The following is a 19,286-nucleotide window of genomic DNA, read 5'->3' as shown; positions in this document are numbered from 1 at the left end:
ATAATAATAATAATAATAATAATAATAATAATAATAATAATAATAATAATATCCCACTTTCCCCCAAACATTGGGACTCAAAGTGGCTCACAGTTTAAAAGAATGATACAATTAAAAACATGCAAAATATCAGCATTAAAATAAAATTAAGCTGTTACAGCATTAAAACACCTCACATATTCAAAGAATAAAATTCAATTAAAGAAGAAATGAAAACAAGGAATGGACCTTAATCTGAACGCTTGCCACATCTTCATATCCTACCCACTGGTTTCCTTTGTAAGAATAAGGAACTGCTTGCTCATCGATCCATACTTTCTTGGCACCATGATTAAAACTGCAGATCTGGTAGGAATAAATTGGAAGAGATAAAAAGTATATAAATATATAAATAAATAGCACTTCCAGAATTCAATTAAAGGTTCTGGTTTTTACTTTTAAAGCTCTAGATGACTTGTGCTCCAAATATTGGCTTCTTAGTGTTTCATCTTTATGTGAAATATGATATACATGTACAAAAAGCAAGGTCCTGTGGTCCCTTGTGCAGTGACAAGATGAGGCACACCTGCTCCCCAAATCATGGGCCACCAGCATTCAAAAGATAGGGCTTTTTCTGTATCAGTAAGTTGTTGGTCTTTGATACTAGACACCTTGCATGAGATGATTTTTGTTGCTTTGCTGGAAGCAGCAAAATGTCTTTCACCAACCATGCCTAATTGTGCACTAGTCTCTCCACCAAAACACTCTGCATTTCTGACTGGTAGATGCCCTCCTACAATGTATGGGAAAGTTATTTTTTGGACTATAGGTTCCAGTATACTTGTGGACAACAGCCAATGTCTATGCTGGCTGTTGGGATTCTGAGAGCTATAATCCAAACAACCATCCAAGTTCTGAGATGGGAACATATCTTCCCTTGATTGGATTTATTCATTTGTTTGTATTCATTTGTTTGTCTTCTTGCCTAGGGATATGGGGAACTTTACCTGCCCCAAGTGCAAGTTGGTAGCCCTCTTAGAAGAGAAAGTACAGCAGCTGGAGGTCCAGGTTGCTACACTTCAGCATCATAGGGAGGAAGAGGTTTCCCTGACCAGAACGGACCAGATGGTCCTGGACAGGAAACACACAGAGGAAGTTGCTGGGGAAGAGGAGGTCACCTCACACACAACAGAAGTAGATAGTTGGAGGAAGGTCACACACAGAAGTAGGGAAACCAGGGAACATTCTGTAAGCTTACAGCTACAGAATCGATTTCAATCTCTCTCTACTATCAAGGATGATGAGGAACAACAGCAGGGACAGACCTCAGGGACAGAGCAGGGGACCTAGAGAGCTTCACCAAAGGGAACGGCTGCTGCTAAGCCTCGGAGGAGGTGTGTGGTGGTCATCGGGGACTCTTTGCTGAGAGGCACTGAACCAGTGGTTTGTGGGCCTGACAAGATGTCTCGGGAGGTGTGCTGTCTCCCTGGGACAAAGATCTGTGATGTGACAGAGAGGCTGACAAGACTGGTCAAGCCTACTGACCATTACCCATTTCTTTTGGTTCATGTGGGAACCAATGATACTGCAAGGCATAGCCTTCAGAATATCATAAGGGATTATGAGGCTTTGGGTAGGAAGTTGAAAGAGGTGGATGCACAGGTTGTCATCTCCTCTCTTCTCCCAGTCGAAGGGCATGGTCCAGGAAGGGAGAAGAAAATAGCGGATGTAAATAACTGGTTCCGTAGATGGTGCCGCCCAGAATGATTTGGATTCTTGGACCATGGGCTGTGGTTCCATGAGGAGGGACTTCTGGCAAGGGATGGGTTGCATCTCATGCCAGTTGGCAAAAACATTTTTGCCAATAGCCTCAAGAATTTGATCAGGAGGGCTTTAAACTGAGTTATGTGAGGGAGGGAGACAGTATTCTGGAAGGCAAAAAGGCTGGAGAAGATAGTCAAACTGACAGAGAGGGAACAAGACAAACAGTGCAAGGACCCAACAGTGGGAGGCAAAAGAACTTGCACAGGCAGCAAGTAAAGGGAACACATGGTCTTAGATGCCTCTACACTAATGCACAGAGCATGGGAAATAAGCAAGATGAACTTCAACTCCTAGTACAACAAAGCAAATATGATATAATAGGCATCACTGAAACCTGGTGGGATGAGTCTCATGATTGGAATGTGGAAATAGGGGGGTATAACCTTTTCAAGAGAAATAGGCCAAACAGGAAAGGAGGAGGAATAGCCCTATATGTCAGGGACATTTACACCAGTGAAGAGATCCAGGACATCAGTCCTGGAAGCCAGGTGGAGAGCAGCTGGATAAAAATTAAAGGGCAGGGAAACAACAAGGATGTTATGGTGGGAGTCTACTACAGACCCCCAAGTCAGACGGAGGAATTGGATGATGCCTTTCTAGAACAGATGACCACACACTCAGAAAGGAGAGATGTAGTAGTGATGGGTGACTTCAACTTCCCTGATATTTGTTGGAAGTCAAACTCAGCCAGATCCTCAAGGTCTAGTAAATTCCTCACTTACCTTGGAGACAATTTCATGGTCCAAAAGGTGGAAGAGGCAACAAGGGGATCAGCTATTTTAGATCTGATCCTAACCAACAAGGATGACTTGGTTAATGAAGTGCAAGTGGTGGGATCATTAGGTGGAAGTGACCATGTTCTCCTGGAGTTTGTTATACAGTGGAAAGGAGAAGCCAGGCATAGTCAGACACGCATTCTAGACTTTAGGAGAGCGGATTAAACTCAGAGAAATACTGGGGGCGATCCCATGGTCAGGATTACTAAAAGAGAAGGGAATTCAAGATGGATGGGAGTTTCTCAAAAGGGAGATACTGAAGGAAAAAAAAATGAGAGGTGTCTCAAGAACCCAGGATGGATGACAAAGGAACTTTCAGCTCAGCTAAATTTTAAAAGGAACATGTATAAGAAATGGAAAAATGGGGAAATCACTAAAGAGGAATTCAAAGAAATAGCAGGCATGCGTAGAGATAAGGTCAGAAAAGCTAAAGCGCAGAATGAACTCAGGCTTGCTAGAGAGGTTAAGAACAACAAAAAGGGCTTTTTTGGATATGTCCGCAGCAAGAAAGAAACGGTTGGGCCACTGCGTGGAGAAGATGGCAAAATGCTAACAGAAGACAGAGAAAAGGCAGAATTACTCAACACTTTCTTTGCCTCAGTCTTCTCAGAAAAGGCAAAGGGTGCTCAACCTGAGGATAATGGAGCAGAGGACAGAATAGGGGAATTTCAGCACAAAATAAGTAAAGAGATAGTACAAGAATACCAGTTTAACCTAAATGAATTTAAGTCTCCAGGACCAGATGAGCTACATCCAAGGGTATTAAAAGAACTGGCAAATGTAATATCGTAGCCATTGGCAATAATCTTTGAAAACTCCTGGAGAACAGGAGAAATCCCAGCAGACTGGAGGAGGGCAAACGTCCCCATCTTCAAAAAGGGGAAGAAAGAGGATCCCAACAATTATCGTCCAGTTAGTCTGACATCAATACCAGGAAAGATTCTAGAGCAGATCATTAAACAGAGAATCTGTGAACATCTAGAAGGCAATGCCATAATCACAAAAAGTCAACACGGGTTTCAGAGAAACAAGTCATGCCAGACAAAACTGATCTCTTTCTTTGATAAAATTACCAGCTTGGTAGATGAAGGGAATGCTGTGGATATATTATATCTTGATTTCAGTAAGGCCTTTGACAAAGTTCCCCATGACATTCTTGCAAACAAGCTTGTAAAATGTGGGCTAGACAAGGCAACTTTTAAGTGGATTTGTAACTGGTTGACCGGCCGAACCCAAAGGGTGCTCAACAATGGCACCTTTTCATCCTGGAGAGAAGTGACCAGTGGGGTCCCACAGGGCTCTGTCCTGGGGCCAGTGCCATTCAACATCTTTATCAGTGACTTGGAGGAAAAAATTGGGGGAATACTTATCAAATTTGCAGATGACACTAAAGTAGGAGGAATAGCTAATACTCCAGAGGACAGGATCAAAATTCAAAATGACCTGAATAGACTAGAAAGCTGGGCCACAGCTAACAGAATGAACTTCAACAGGGAGAAATGTAAGGTACTGCACTTAGGGCGAAAAAAAATGAAATGCACAGATATAGGATGGGAGACACCTGGCTTAAGGAGACAACATGTGAAAGGGAGTCCAAGTAGACCACAAGTTGAACATGAGTCAACAGTGCGATGCAGCAGCTAATAAGGCCAATGCGATTTTAGGCTGCATCAATAGAAGTATAGTGTCTAGATCAAGGGAAGTAATAGTGCCACTATATTCTGCTCTGATCAGGCCCCACCTGGAATATTGTGTCCAGTTCTGGGCGCCACATTTCAAAAAGGACATTGAGAAACTGGAGTGTGTCCAAAGGAGGGCGACAAAAATGGTGAAAGGTCTAGAAACCATGCCCTATGAGGAACGCCTTAGGGAGCTGGGTATGTTTCGCCTGGAGAAAAGAAGGTTAAGAGGTGATATGATAGCCCTGTTTAAATATTTGAAGGGATGTCATATTGAGGAGGGAACAACAAGCTTGTTTTCTGCTGCTCCAGAGACTAGGACCCGGAGCAATGGATGCAAGCTGCAGGAAAAGAGATTCCACCTCAACATTAGGAGGAATTTCCTGACAGGAAGGGCTGTTTGACAGTGAAACACACTTCCCAGGAGTGTAGTGGAGTCTCCCTCCTTGGAGGTCTTCAAACAGAGGCTTGATGGCCATCTGTCGGGGATGCTTTGATCTGGATTTCCTGCATGGCAGGGGGTTGGACTGGATGGCCCTTGCGGTCTCTTCCAACTCTATGATTCTATGATTCATTGCTGAGGATTCCTCCCTGAATTTCTCTCAGTAGATTAAGGATAAACATGCCTCCTTTCCTTTTTAAATTCCTATTCCTTTCCCTTTCTGTTCTCTCCCCTCACCCCCAATATCATTCCTTCATTTTTCTTTTTTGTCCTTCCTTTTATTTTTGGGATAGCCTTCAAATTCCTTCTTTGTAGCAAAGTGTTCATACATTTCTTTTGTCTTTTTCTTAACAAAACTCCCTTGGTAAAATTCAGAGTTCTAAATTGCATGCAGAGCCTCCACAAATACCAAAGACTCTCAGTCTCCACAGAAAAGTGAGAGACTACATCCCAGATGGATAGACTCACTCTAGGAAGCCATGGCCCTGAGTCTGCAAGACCTGAACAGGGCTGTTGGTGATAGTGTGGGCTGGAGGGCTCTCATTCAATTTGAGGGCAATTAACACAACAACAAATGTCTGTTGCATGTGGACTACATTTTTACATTTTTACTTTTTTGAACAATCACCCTGAGAACATGTGGCAGTGGTCATGTTGGCTGGGAACTGGGCTTCTAGGTGCAATCATTTTTAAAAGGCAACATTTCCATGCAATTACATATGTTATGGTGGATGTTGCTATGTGCCAACAAGTCAACTCCAATTTATGGCAAACCTATACTAGGCTTTTCTTGGCAAGATGTATTCAGAGGAGGTGTGCCACCACTGCCTTTCTCCAAGAGTGAGAGAATATGACTTGGTCATCCAATTTCCTTGACAGTGATCCAGAAGACAGAGAGAGACTGTGATTTCCATGGGCTAAATGGGAAGACAAACATGAATGAAATCCTTGCTACCTCATAATATGCCTGAATTCCTTCCGTTTTTGTGAAAGCACCAGGTGTCCCTGGACCAGATGCCACAGCACCGACCACAGTTTGCGTGGAAGAAAGAGTGAAAGTCTGCCCATATGTGGGGATTCCCATGATGATCTTCTCAGCTGGAGCACCCTTACTTATTAAATATTTTATTGCATAATCCTGCAAAAAAGGGGGGAGGAAAGAAAGAGGGATAGATTAATCACTATGCATATTTGCTGGTACACTCTGCATATTCCAGTTCTACTGTGCTGCATTATGGGTTACATATACCTTCAATTATGATCCTGTCAAAACCAATTTTTAAAAGAAACATAATAACTGTAAGTTATTAACGAAAAGATATTTCATTAATAATATTTATTAATTAGTTGTTAATAATATTTAAGCTGGGGGGGGGGCAGGACAACTATATGACATACAAAAAGTGCCTTTTGACACACAAAGTTTAAAATGACTCTTTCCAGGATGCAAGCTCATATTACAAATGCCTCTCTCCTGTTTTCTGTTTCTAAAGAGCAACAAATGAGGTCTGTACATAACATAAACAGTGAAAAGTATGAGAATGTCTGATTTCTTTTGCACTTGATTTTCCTCAGTTGCATATATTGCATTAAGCATCCTTTGTTTGGCCATTGACTATTTGAAAGTAAAAAAAAGATTTAATTTGCAAGTCTGATTGCCAAGGCTCATAGCTCTGAAGAAGAGAAAAGGGTTAACTGGGTGAAAAACACATTCCTCTTAATGTCTATATTTGATTCTGAGCACAAATATGGGACCTTGGTTCAAAGATGAGGATGAGAGAAAGAAAGGTTTGCTGAGAGGGACAGGTGGAACGACTCATGACTTGTGAATATCTTGTGCAGATACAGATAACTAGGTCCAACTCATGGCCAGGGTTGCTTGATTTTCCTCATGATCAAGGGAGAACATGTCATCCAGGGTCCTATCTCAAAAAGTTTTCACAACATTTTACATAGTCTTTGGACTCACAACTTACCACATTATAAGACGATGCAGTTCCACTGTCAGCTTTCCCCTTCTGAAGGGGACTTGTATGCCCTGTGTACTTGTGACTGCCATCTTTCCAGTAACCATGGAAATCAAAGGTCAAGAAATTAAGGAAATCTGCAGAACTGGAGAATAAATAGTAAAGCAAGCCATGCTGTGTAAGTGTGGTCATGCTTACATTTCAAATCTGTAAGGTTCAAACAAAGTACCTATTTAATTACCTGCACTAGATTTCCTCTCAGCATATCTGAAGATATGACACTTATGTTAAATCCTATTCTTAATCTCAACTAGAGTAGAGCCATTGAAGTATGGAATCTGTTGGGTTTACCTACATGGTTGGATGGGTCTACTCTAGTTGGGACTAGAACCTCAATTCTTTTTAAAGAAGAGGATGAGGATGGGAAGCTGTACAAGGCTGAACTCTTATTTAAAACCAGAGATTCATTAATGAGCACAAATCCCCATAGCATTTATTTGCTCATCTGCACTATTTAAACTACAGCCAATACGAAATGCCCTTGTATGCTGCTGTTTCCCCGGATAGGATGTTTTCCATTCAAAGTACTTCTCACTAATATACATTAGCCATTTCTTTGTGTGTAACAGATATAGCTGAAAGGATTTACCTTGAGATCTTCATAATATCATAGCCTTTATCAATGGCTTCCTTTCCAGCTGGAACTGCAACACTCAGTAGGAGTTTTTCCATACCTGGATTGTTCTGAGCCTCTGTTACAAATGCGTAATATAGGTCCTAAAGGATAAGATATTGTTGTGATTTATGGAACAGGTCACTTTCTGTGCAGCATATTAATAATAATTTGTACTTCGGAGTCTTTTGGCCATCTTCAGTTCTTTTTCTAACACTGTGGCTGCTCTAGATAATTATGGAGTTTGGAAAAGTTACTCTGTCAGACTATAATACCCAGGTAGCCATGCTAGCTGCTTTATTTTTTAAATTGGCTCATTTGTCTCTTAAATCCATATCTTGCTAAATCCTGCTTACACAGAAATGATTTATATTTCATGTACCTTAACCAGGTTAGCCAAACGTCTTCTATCACTCTGTTCTGGGTATTGCCAAGAAAGATCCAAGCCATCAAAACTGTTTTCCCGAAGAAACTGCACCACTGATGCCACAAATTCTGAGCGTGTGGCAGGAGATTTTGTTACATTTCTAAAGCTGTAACAGATGGAAAATGCAGAATTAGAGGATTTTTTTTTATTTTTGCATTTTTCATAGAAATATCACTGAGGTTTTTTGTTTTTTGTTTTTTTGTACCAAGTAAAACCTACAGTGGCATCTGTTTTGTTTCTGATGCATTGCTATGGGCACATATTAATCAATAATGCCGTATTCACTGTATTTATAATATGGTCAAATGCTATACACCAACACACAATATTATAATTGAAGAGGGAATATATATATATATATATATATATATAGAGAGAGAGAGAGAGAGAGGAAAAATAAGATCATTTGAAATGTTTTGCTGGAGGAGTGCTCTACAAATACCATGGACTGCCATAATGATAAATAAATATGCCTAAAAACAAATCAAACCTGAATTTTCACTAGAAACTAAAATGGTTAAACTGAAGCTATCATACTTTGGATATATCATAAGACAGCATGACTCATTGTGGTAGTCTGTAGGCAAAGAAGAAGACTGCATTACAAGTGGACTGACTCCTTCACGGAAGCCATGGCTCTAGGTATACAAGATTTCAGCAGGATGGGTAATAATAGAAAGAGCATCTGTACTGCAGAAATAATTCAGTTTGACACCACTTTAACTGCCATGCCTCAGTGCTATGGAATTCTGGGATATTTAGCCTTCTCTGTCATATAGCTCTGGTGCCACAACCAACTACCATTCCCAGAATTCCATAGCATTGAACTATGGCAGTTAAAATGGTGTCAAGCTGGACTATTTCTGCTGTGCTGATGCAGCCAGAGTCTCTTGAAGATTTATAGAATCATCTTTATAGAGTCATCTATGATATGGTATATTACAACATATTAGAGATTAACAAACAGGAATTAATAAATGAATTAGCAAAACTTTTCCACTTCTGCTTTCTTCAGTTGCCCCAAATCAAAGTTATATCCAAGGTGGCAGCTTAGAATATTCCATTGTCTTCTTAAGGGGATGATGATTATCCTCTAGTTTGAGATCATGTAGTGTATAGTTAAGTCTGTGGGTTCACAAATTTTTTCTTATGTCAAAATAACTTGAAAGAACTTGCAGGCTTTCCTAGCTTGTGTATTCTTTTCATTAATAGCTTTTGCCATCCAGGCCACATTGTGATCTTGCTTGGTCACAAATGTCCCAGTTTTCCTCTGTGAAATGTTGGAGGGCATGGTGACACAATGCTTGCAATCACATAGGTGTGATCCAGGATTACTGACTGGTGTTTTAAGGACAGTTGTACCCATAATCCGTAGTTAGCTGAAAGTTATAATGGGTGACTTGCTGATGGCTCTAACAAGATGTTTTCATATATACAGTATGTTCACAACTAGAAGAAAAAGGCAATGGAGTGTAGGAAAGGACTGCCATGAGGGCCTCCATGTGAATGTTCAGTTTATATAATTTCTCCAAAATTCACATAATTTTCTGCAAAAGATAAATTGTACAAACAACGAGGAGCATGGGCTCACATAAGTAGTTATTTACCTGGTGGAGGAAAGAAGCTACTCTGCTAGGGGACAGAGAGGGGTTAGTGGAGAAGGAGCTTGCATTTTCAAAGTTCTTTCCATTGCTGGATTTTAAACACAGGATGGGGTTTTAAAAATTAAGGTATCTTATTTAAATGATATATAAACATATGTTAAATATGTGCTTTGCTATGCCTGATCAATGCTAATGCTGGGGAGCATCAGGAGGGGAGAGCCTAACTCTTTCCTCCTGTGGTGTGGCTTCAGTGACTATTATTCCTATGAAGCTTGATACTGATTTTGTTACCACAGTTCTAACTGTTGGTTTACATCTCAGGATTACAGACCAGTTGTTTGACAAACCTATACCATCTCACACAACTCTCTGATGATTTATGACTCTGCTCGCAATGTGCATGTTTGTGTATCCTATTACATTATAACCTTCCAATATGCCTGTGGCTGTACTTCTAACTACAATAGTGCACTGAAGAAGTGGATTGATAGCCACAAAATCCATGTTAAAATAAACATTCTCAAAGGTGCTGCTCAGTTCCTTCATTTCCTTCCCTTTCCATGTCATGCTTTGAAGCTGTAACCAGCCTTGTGTGTGAGGTTTGTTTGCATCAGTGGCTTTTCTGACATTTAATCTTGGCTACCAAAAGCAGAAATTGAATAAATTGATAATTTTGGACTTACGACTTGGATCCCAAATATCCTCCAATAGAGAGAAGAGTTTTCAGTCTGGGATTTCTAAATAAATCAATGAATAAGAGAAAAGGAAGTAAAAATTAAGTGTATAATTTTTACCCAGAATCTATCAAAGGCTGATTGAAATAAACACTGGTATCCTGGGGTAGAATGACAAGTCCCCCCCTCCCAAAGAAAAGGGGCTGGCTTACCATCTTTGAAAGTAAGTTAAAATAAGTGAAGTACACATTCCCATCTAAATAAACTCTTCCTGAAAGACTACCAGAGATTACCCAACTATAACACTGAGTTTATGAACATGGAACATCATCCAGTTAAAAATGGTTATGAGTTCAATTTCAGTTGGAGCAGGGCTTGCACATTAGGGCTGCACATTAGATGCATCTACAGCTCTTAAGAATACTGCCTGAGGACTTGCACATTAGGGCTCTTATTAGATGCATCTTGGGAACTACTGTCCAAAAAGTAATTTACCACACCTCAGCATGAGCCATTATGTACCAATATGAGGCAGCTATAGATGCTACTTCACTTTTGTGTTGCAAAGTTTGTACGTGTCTTGCTACTGTACCTACCTGCTTTTAAGACTGTTGATACTCTCATACGTGCTCATGTCATTCCACTCAGTGGTGACAATCTGATTGTCTTTTATGTTGGCAAAAGCATAAATGATGTGGGTGCAGAGATCTGGATCAATGTCATCTGGGACAAAGCGTCCTGCGGTTTCCCGGTACTGAGACCAGTTGGTGAAATAGCAAACCAGCTTAAAGGTAGAAACTGTTATGGTGATTCAGAAAGATAAAATGAAAAGAGAGTTAATGAACATGCAACAAAATGGAATTAGGTGTGAGCAGGGAGGCCACCAGTTTCACAGAAGACAACAAAAATAGTTTAGGGGTGTCACAGAAAAACTGGACAGCAAAGAGATCCAGGCTGTATCTGCACTGAAGAAATAATCCAAATTGGCATCACTTGAAGTGCTATGGCTCATTGATATGTAATTCTGGGAACTGTAGTTTTTTGTGAAACATTTAGGCTTCTCTGTCAAAGAGCTCTGGTACCACAACAAACTACAATTCCCAGAATTCTATAACATTGAGACATTGCAGTTAAAGTCACATCAGTCTGGATTATTTCTGCAGTGTGGGTGCAGCGCCAGAAATGGCAAAGACTGATGACCCTCATGTCAGAAAGCCAGTAAATCCATTCTTGTATTTGATATGTATCACAGTACACCATTATAGCTGTTTGGCATTCAACATATTGGATAAATGCAGTAATACAACTTGGAGCGGATTCAGTCTCCTACTGATGTGGGAGTCACCAGCTGCCGCTGTTCAGAAAGATCTCTTCAAACTGGGTGAATGAACATCAAAATGGCAAAATCAGTTCCATCATGTAAGCAAATATAAAGCGAAATATGTCTGGGGAAAAGCAAACCCTACACTAATGGGAACTGAACTGGCAGAGAATGATAAGGAAAGGAATTAAGAGCTGGAAGACATCTGGGATACATTGTATAGTTCTGGTTGTTGCAAGATATTGTACGGCTGGAAAAAGAACAGAGAAAGCAGCCAAGATAATAAAAAACAAGAGGAACAGTTCTCACAAGAGGTAAGGATGCAATATTGGAACTTCTTAGCATAGAAAAACATGCGTAACGGAAAACATAATAGAAGTATTTTTGGATCAGAAACATGCTGAGTATCTCTTATCCAGAATCCAAAATCTGAAGTACTCAAAACGCAGGTAGTATAGTAGATATCTGTACTGTATTTGTGAGGCTGGAAACATACATGGGAGGAAAGAGATGTGAATATCTGTGAAATGGCAGGAATCCATACCTCCCACCATCTTACAGACCCCGCGGTCTCTCTCCAGCCTAATTATATTGCATGAAAATACAAGTATTCCATAACTGAAAAAAATCTGAAAAAAATCCATCTTCGGATCTCAAGCATTTTGGATAAGGGATACTCAACCTGTAATAACATTATTTCCATGAATCTTACACCATTGATTGAGAATTTTATATTTGTGGGAAGAGAATTCGGGGGCACTCTTTAAATGTTTGACCTATGGAACAAGGAAGTTCTAAATGAAGAGCTCTAAATGAAGAAGGAAACAATGACGTACCATGTTGTAGACATATCAGTGCAACTACACCTAATGCAAAAAGAGAGAGAAAGAGAGAAGGAAATTATGGTATACCATGACAAATTTAATTTTGCTATAAACACCAAACAATCAAAATCCTATTCATTTCACTTTCAAGATTATTCTTTAGATCAATAAAGGGATCCGAATGGATGCAGTGCATATTCTTAAATGAGTCAGAAAGCACACCTGCTTACTGGTCAGTTATATGGGATTTTCTCATGCATGGATATTGGATTTTCTGGAGGCCCCCTGGAATGTAAAGATTTCTAACTGCAAACTTCAAAATATTATTTACCTATCCTCCTCATATGTTGTTCATAGAAAGCAACACTCCCTGTTCATAGAAAGCAACACTCTCTGTGATCCTAAACTGACTTGCCTGAACACTACTTCAGGGATGTAGCTAGGATTTTAGGAAGGGGGGGGGGGTCCAGACTAAGTGCCACCATTATAATGGGGCTTGAGTGGGGCGGGGCGGCAGCACACACCATTCATTTTTCTAATGGAGGGGGGGGTCCGGCCCCCCAACCCCCCCCCCCCCGGCTACGTCCCTGACTACTTGCAAAAGAGTTCCCAAGTCTGACTATAAATTTCATCAAAAGGCTTACCGGTCCATATGACTGTTCCACTCATCCTGGTGTGTTCCAAACTACTAGACCACAACAAGAACCCTGCTTCCTTTACTGTGATGTGCCTGTGCTGTTGCTCTGAATCAGCTTTATAGGAACCCAGCAGACTGGAAGTGAAAGAATATACACAACTCTAGAATTGCTTTTCTTTGGTGATTGCGTTGCTTCCTGGAATGATTGTGCAATTGTCTAGGGGAAAAATGTTGCAATTGGTATTGTGGGTGTGGGATTTATTTATTGCACCCAGCCGTTTGAATGCCAAAAATGCAGGAGGGATGGGGTGAGAAAATATCCACCAAAACAAGGTTTATATTTCTGCCTATCTCTTTGATACTTTCCTCTATTATTTGATTTTGACTTGGATACTGAACCTATTTTAGCCCCAATACATAAGCCCTGGTTGTTGATCAGGGTTCCCCTCTTCAGTAAACATAGGATTGGAAAGCAGGGTGGGATCAGTTACTCCCACCCCCTTATCCCCCCTCCCCAGTTCAGTGCATTAGCCTGGTCTCCAATACTCATAGGTTCACAGGTGGGTCACCTGGAAATGGGAAGTCTCTGTCAGCAGCTGCAAGGAGGAAGGCTTCCATTTCATTTAGGCACCCAGCCATGTGATTGTCACTGAGTGCCTCATTCTGACCTCAAAAGTGAGTGATCTGCAGTGGTGGTAGATGCACTGGGCAGTTCAGTGAGACACCTATGCAGACGGCCACAGTGGTGTGTGAATGGAAGGCTAGGTAACAGGGGGAAGTCAGGGCAGTTGTGGGACAAAGATATTCTGGGCTGCCCACAGAATATCTGCCCTGTACAGACAGGGCCTCAGTATGGACTACGTTTTAAAAACGGGCGTGTCACAGACCGCCCAGAAGGGGTGGTCTCGCGCCTCTGCCAGTTGCAGCGCGGAGGAGTTGCAGCAGCCAAACTGCACGACTCCTCCGCGCTGCAAATAAGAAGCGTCGAAATGGGGCTTTTTCTTGGGCCCCGGATGTGATGCCGTGCGGCGCTATTCATGCACTCGCGACGTCATATCCAGGGCGCGACGTGCGGACGCTACGTGTCCGGCATGTGACAATGGCGGCGCCTGTGTGTATAGGGCACCGCCATTATTACGTCCCCGTCACGTGCTAGGGGTGAGGCCAATGTGGACGCTAGGTCCTTGGCCAACCCCTATCACGTGACGGGGGCGCCGGAAGGGCCCGTCTGTAACGGGCCTGAGTGCCCAAACTGCAACCCAAAACCCACTTATTTATCGCGAAGTGCCATATCCCTCTGATTTTCTAGTAACAAACTCTGGTGAACTCTGTGCTGTGGTGATGGTGTGTGTGCCCACATAGGTTCGCTACCACTGGACTAAAATGTAGATCTTGGCAGTCCAGCATTCTCACTACTGCACTATGCTGGCTTTCTCTTAGAGTTTGGAAAAGTTGATTTTTTGAACCACTGCTCTCAGAATTTCCCAACAAGAATATGCTGGGAAACATATGTTGGGAAAAATGGGCATGAAAAGCCTAACTGGCAAGCACCCCAGAAGCTTGGCAATAGCAATTCATTACACTGAAAAGTGAAGCTTGTAGGTTCTTCTTTTCTTGGGGGGGGGGTATAAGTCCCAGAATCTCCCAGCCATGATGTTTAGACTGGCCACCCTTGCTGAAGGATTTGTGGACTTACAGTACCCTAAAGTAACTTTTCAAGTGTTGGTCATGCCTCAATTACGTGTTGATTGCAGGTTTTAGCCCTAGCATTGAGGGACTGAAGATAAACTTTGAGCTGTAGTTATAGGCCTTTCAAACCCAGTTTTCATCAACAGCCTACAGGGAAAAAAGAGATAAGAGATAAGTTCTGCAACAACATGTCCACTAGGGAGAGATTTGGACTGGCCACTGCCATCACTGTTTTTCTTTTGTTTTTATTCTTCTTGCTGCCTAGATGCTACTTTGGTTTTTCAGTTCTGGTTTATGAATGTTATATTTGTCTGCTATAATTCCTTCTTTTGTATGAACACCTTAGCGAGAAGCTACCCTGAAAGACTCTTGTAGATTATTGTGGCAAAACTATCTGTTTTGAAGCTACACTTCCTCAGTTTGTGACCTCTCCATGCTCCAACACAGCTCAGGAATGTCAGGCACTCATGAAACATGTTCCTGGGTTTGTCTACTACATAGGTGAAACATAGAAGATTATTGCACTAGCTTTCCGCCTGGCCCCAGAGCGGATGGAAAATTTGGGATTTTTTTCCAGATTGGGTGTTATTGCATGCCTCCGTGCTCAGACCGGAGGCATTGTGGCCTGATTTTAGCCATTCTGTCCTAGATCCGTCCTAATCCTGTCCTTCACAAAGGATGGGAGTTAACTGTCTTTTGCAAGGATGGGCTTAGGACAGATTGGGGATAGATCTGGCTAAAATAGGGTTGCGCTGCCTCCAGTCTGAGCATGGAGGCGTGCGATAAAACTCAATCTGGGGGAAAAAATCCCAAATTTTCAGTTTGCTCTGGGGCCGGGTGGAAAGTCCATGCAATAATCTTCTATGTTTCACCTATGTACTGTAGTAAACAAGCCCAGGAATAGGTTTAATGAGTGCCTGAGATTCCTGAGCTGTGTTCAACTTGGATCATGGAAGCTGTTCTCTCAGTGGACTGATACCACTGGAGTTAACTCAGTTATGTATGTTTGAGTTTAATCTACCATTCCTGGAAGTCATTACCCCAAGTGGTCATTTATCTCAACCATTGTCCCTACTTTGATCATGAACCATCCTCACCTGCCATGAGAATGTAGAATATAATTGAAACATACAAAGAGAAATGATCATACCATATTGATGTGTCAGTTTATTGGTTCAAAGTTAATTGGTAAAGCCAATGAAATACTAAGAACAGAATCATTGAGTTTTATAAGATTCATAGTGGGGGAAAAACACAATATCTGATCAGAGCAAACTACTGCAGAAAGGTTCTATTGGTCTTAAATTGTCTAGCTGTGGGACTTGGGCTTTCTTGGTCAGTGCCATGTCAAAAAGCAAGTAATGTTGAAACAGCTCACTCATTTTGATACCAGGTGGAAATTATGCAACAAAAGCTATGTCAGAGAATTTCTTTCCAAAAGAGATAGTGATCAAAGTCATGAAAAAACAGGGTGACCTGATGTTCTCCTTTTCCAGAACATGTCATACATTTCAGTCATCTGTCCAGGAGGAAATTCAAAGTGTCCTCCATTTTGAGGATTACTAAAAAGCATTTATTTACATTTATATTAGTGTTTCTAGCTTTATTTTGTAATGTCCTACATTTTTCTTGATACAATTTGTGGTGTCTTATCCCCCTTTGCAGTTATATCTGGTCACCTTGTGAAAAAGGATTACTGCAGGATTTATCATCATTCAATTTCACACACATTTCTAGGAATAATTGTGATTTTTTTTTTAAAAAAAAAGCTGCAAGAATTACTGTAGTGGAATTCAGGTATCATGGTCTAATATCTACCTGCACTGTTCCATATGTGTTGCACCTCCCAAAGGCAGTTTTTGTGTGCCAGGGTGCGATTTCACAGGCATATGCTGGCTGTAGCAGGGAGTATAGTGGGAGACAACCAGGCAGCACCAAGCTGCAGCTATGCAGCCAGGAGAAGAAAACTGACTGCTTTCCTAGATCGCCAGTAAGCAGCTCTCTTCTGCCAGGTGATAAACTGGAGCTAGGTGCTGCCTGGCCACCTATTAGCTTTCTTCTTTGACTGGGAAGTGGCCATAGCAGCATGCCCAGGCACACAAAAGTTGGCTGGTGTGTGTTAGATGTTCCACAACAAGGTCATGAATACTTGTTTTGCAATGTCCAAAAAAGACACATGCCTATAAACTGGGGTTATGCACAGATATGCCACCAACAGGATCCAAGCTTTAGAAGTCTTTCTTTCCAACAAAGTTAATGCCATGAGTCATCAATGGATTTCCTTTCCTAGTACAGCTACTATGAAAAGGGCTTCCAGAATCAGCTAAAGTCCTATATACTGAAAATGTTCCACTAAATTCTGTGGGATGTTCATGGATAAACAGGTTTAGTGCACCAAAAATCCCTTGTCCTCCTTTGGGCCTTACAATTTTTCTCTTAGCATTCTGTCAGAATATGGCATATTCTGCTATACACTGGAGGCTGCTGTTAAGTTGTGTGTTTGAAATTGTTATAATAGGCAATGCAGTAGTTTAGAAGTTTTAGTTCGTATAACTTTTGTTGTTGAGAAAGCATTGTGTTGGTTTAGACATTTAGAAGTAGTGCCAAAGGAAGATTGTTGCCTGGTACTGGAAAATGCAGACATCTACAAGGTGTTGGTTATTACCTATAAAGCCCTAAATGGCTTGGGCCCAGGGTACTTGGAGGACCGCCTCTCTCCATATAATCCGCCCCGCACTCTTAGGTCGGGAGAGAAACATCTTTTAACAGTTCCAGCTGTTCGTTATGCTGCTGCTAGGAGGGCTTATTCTCTTTCAGCCCCTCAACTCTGGAACTCTCTCCCCAATGAGTTCCGTATGGTCAGTTCCCTTGCTGTGCTCAAGAAAAACTTGAAGACTTATTTTTTCCACCAAGCTTTCCCCCCATGAACCTTGTTGTCATTCTTCTCCCCTAAATGTGATGTGTTCCATCATTTCAGCCTTTGTATGAGTGTTGATGTTATGTTTTTATTGACTGCTGTTGTATATTGTTGTTTTTAACTGTTTTTAATATGTTGTGCACCGCTGTGATCTATGGAATAGCGGTATATAAATAAAATTTTTATTATTATTATTATTATTATCTAGGGGAGGTTTCCTTTGATCAGAACTTTCTCAGGAGAAAGGGAAAACAGAGGCAAGACTGAAAGTTTCGAGGAGCCAGGTGGGCTGGGCAAATATGAAGAGGGCATGTATGTTTAAATTTTAAATGAATTAAAGTAAAGCCTGTGAAATTTAGGTAGAATTTTAAAATTGTTAATTTTATGCCAGTGATTGTAAATGATGGCAGTTCTGTCATAGCTATCAGTTGCTCAAATAAAGTTCTTGCTGACTGAGGTTGAAGGCTTTAATGATCGGCATCCATAGTTTTTTGTGGGGTTTTTCAGGATATGAGCCCATGTTCTAGAAGAGTTTATTCCTAATGTTTCACCAGCAGCTGTGGCTGGCATCTTCAGAGAATGAAAAATGAAGATGCCAGCCACAGCTGCTGGCAAAACGTCAGGAACAAACTCTTCTAGAACAAGACCTCATAGCCTGAAAAACCCACAAAAATAAAATAAAATAAAGTTCTTGCTTTTTGAAGGCTGGTTTACTGAACTGAGGGGAAAGGGCAGTTCTTGACAAAATTCAGCTTCCAGACTCTAGCCAACATTTGCAACATCTCTGTTTAGAGATTTTCCAGCTTGTTTGGCTTTCACTCTTGAGTCTTCCAACTTCTTATAGAATAGTAACTGTTCATTGCCAACTTTTGTGTTGTTTTTTGGTCAAAGAGATGGGAACTAACTAGTTAACATCAATTACATTATCAATTGAGTTGGATTTTGTTTTTTTACAAATTAGAATTAGTATTTTCCAACTAAAATGTTAAAATGGGAACTTCAACTCAAACATCTTAAATACCTAATTTTGTCTATTGCCAACCTCTTCCTCTAAGTCTCTCCTGCTTATTTATCCTGCTAGGCTAGAACCAGCTATTGATGATTTCCTCTTTTGTGCCTGTAAGAAACAATTACAGGTTCCCAATTTCTCTTAAAACTACTCAAAGATTTCTGTTTCATCCTAACCAAATCATACCATTTTAATATTCAGTCTTTCTTGATCAGGGTAGTCTTGTCCTTCCATTTCTGGCCAGACACAAGTTTTGTGGCTGTAATCATATATTGTATGATTTTCCCCAAACGTAATCATAGTGTGTTCATCCAGCCATTCCAATAAAAAGATCTCAGATTTCAATATATCTGGAATCCATCTATGAATCAAAATCCCCCCCCCCCTTTCTTTGCTTTGTTAAATGCCTATCACTTGTGATAGAAAGTTCATGGTTGCTGTTCCCACTTCTGGCAAACATTACTAGTCCCTTTACACATATTTGACAACTACACAGGCATTAAATACCAATGATACATTATCTTATAAAAAAATTCTCTATGGTCAACACCTAATGTACATTTCAGTCCCTTTGATCACCTTTTCTGGTTGCCCCATTTGTATATTATAACCAACATTTTGAGCCCAGGAACCAGAAAGAAAATTAAGAAAGAAAGAGAAGGAGAGAATGTGCAACTGAAGTGGCATTAAAGGCAATAAAGAAGAGAAATGGGAGGAAATAAGCCAATAAATAACTGAATAGAAGTAAAGGAGGAGGCTGAAACTTTGATTTAAAATAACACATTTATGATGCCATCATGCCGCCTCATTTATTGAAACTTATTATTGGGCATTCACATGATGT

General features: G+C 40.8%; 1 protein-coding gene across 2 annotated transcripts in view; it reads right to left on the bottom strand.

The window, feature by feature from the left end:
- The window catches only part of LOC121928692 (acidic mammalian chitinase-like), a 37,659-nt gene extending 24,668 nt beyond the window's left edge, over positions 1-12,991 (bottom strand). The window contains exons 1-9 of one of the 2 annotated variants that reach the window (XM_042463765.1): positions 12,835-12,988; positions 12,203-12,232; positions 10,642-10,843; positions 10,055-10,108; positions 7,723-7,873; positions 7,317-7,444; positions 6,677-6,812; positions 5,656-5,838; positions 229-345 (exon numbers count right to left, since the gene is read on the bottom strand). In XM_042463765.1, coding sequence (XP_042319699.1) covers positions 229-345; positions 5,656-5,838; positions 6,677-6,812; positions 7,317-7,444; positions 7,723-7,873; positions 10,055-10,108; positions 10,642-10,843; positions 12,203-12,232; positions 12,835-12,859 — 1,026 coding nt within the window. In that variant the 5' untranslated portion in view covers positions 12,860-12,988. Of the gene's footprint in view, positions 1-228; positions 346-5,655; positions 5,839-6,676; positions 6,813-7,316; positions 7,445-7,722; positions 7,874-10,054; positions 10,109-10,641; positions 10,844-12,202; positions 12,233-12,834 lie in introns of both variants that reach the window. The other variant, XM_042463764.1, reaches the window with a different exon arrangement.
- Positions 12,992-19,286: the final 6,295 nt, after the last annotated feature.

Source organism: Sceloporus undulatus, chromosome 4 (assembly GCF_019175285.1).
Source record: "Sceloporus undulatus isolate JIND9_A2432 ecotype Alabama chromosome 4, SceUnd_v1.1, whole genome shotgun sequence".
Classification (NCBI taxonomy): domain Eukaryota; kingdom Metazoa; phylum Chordata; class Lepidosauria; order Squamata; family Phrynosomatidae; genus Sceloporus; species Sceloporus undulatus.
This window is presented reverse-complemented; position numbering and strand designations above follow the sequence as displayed.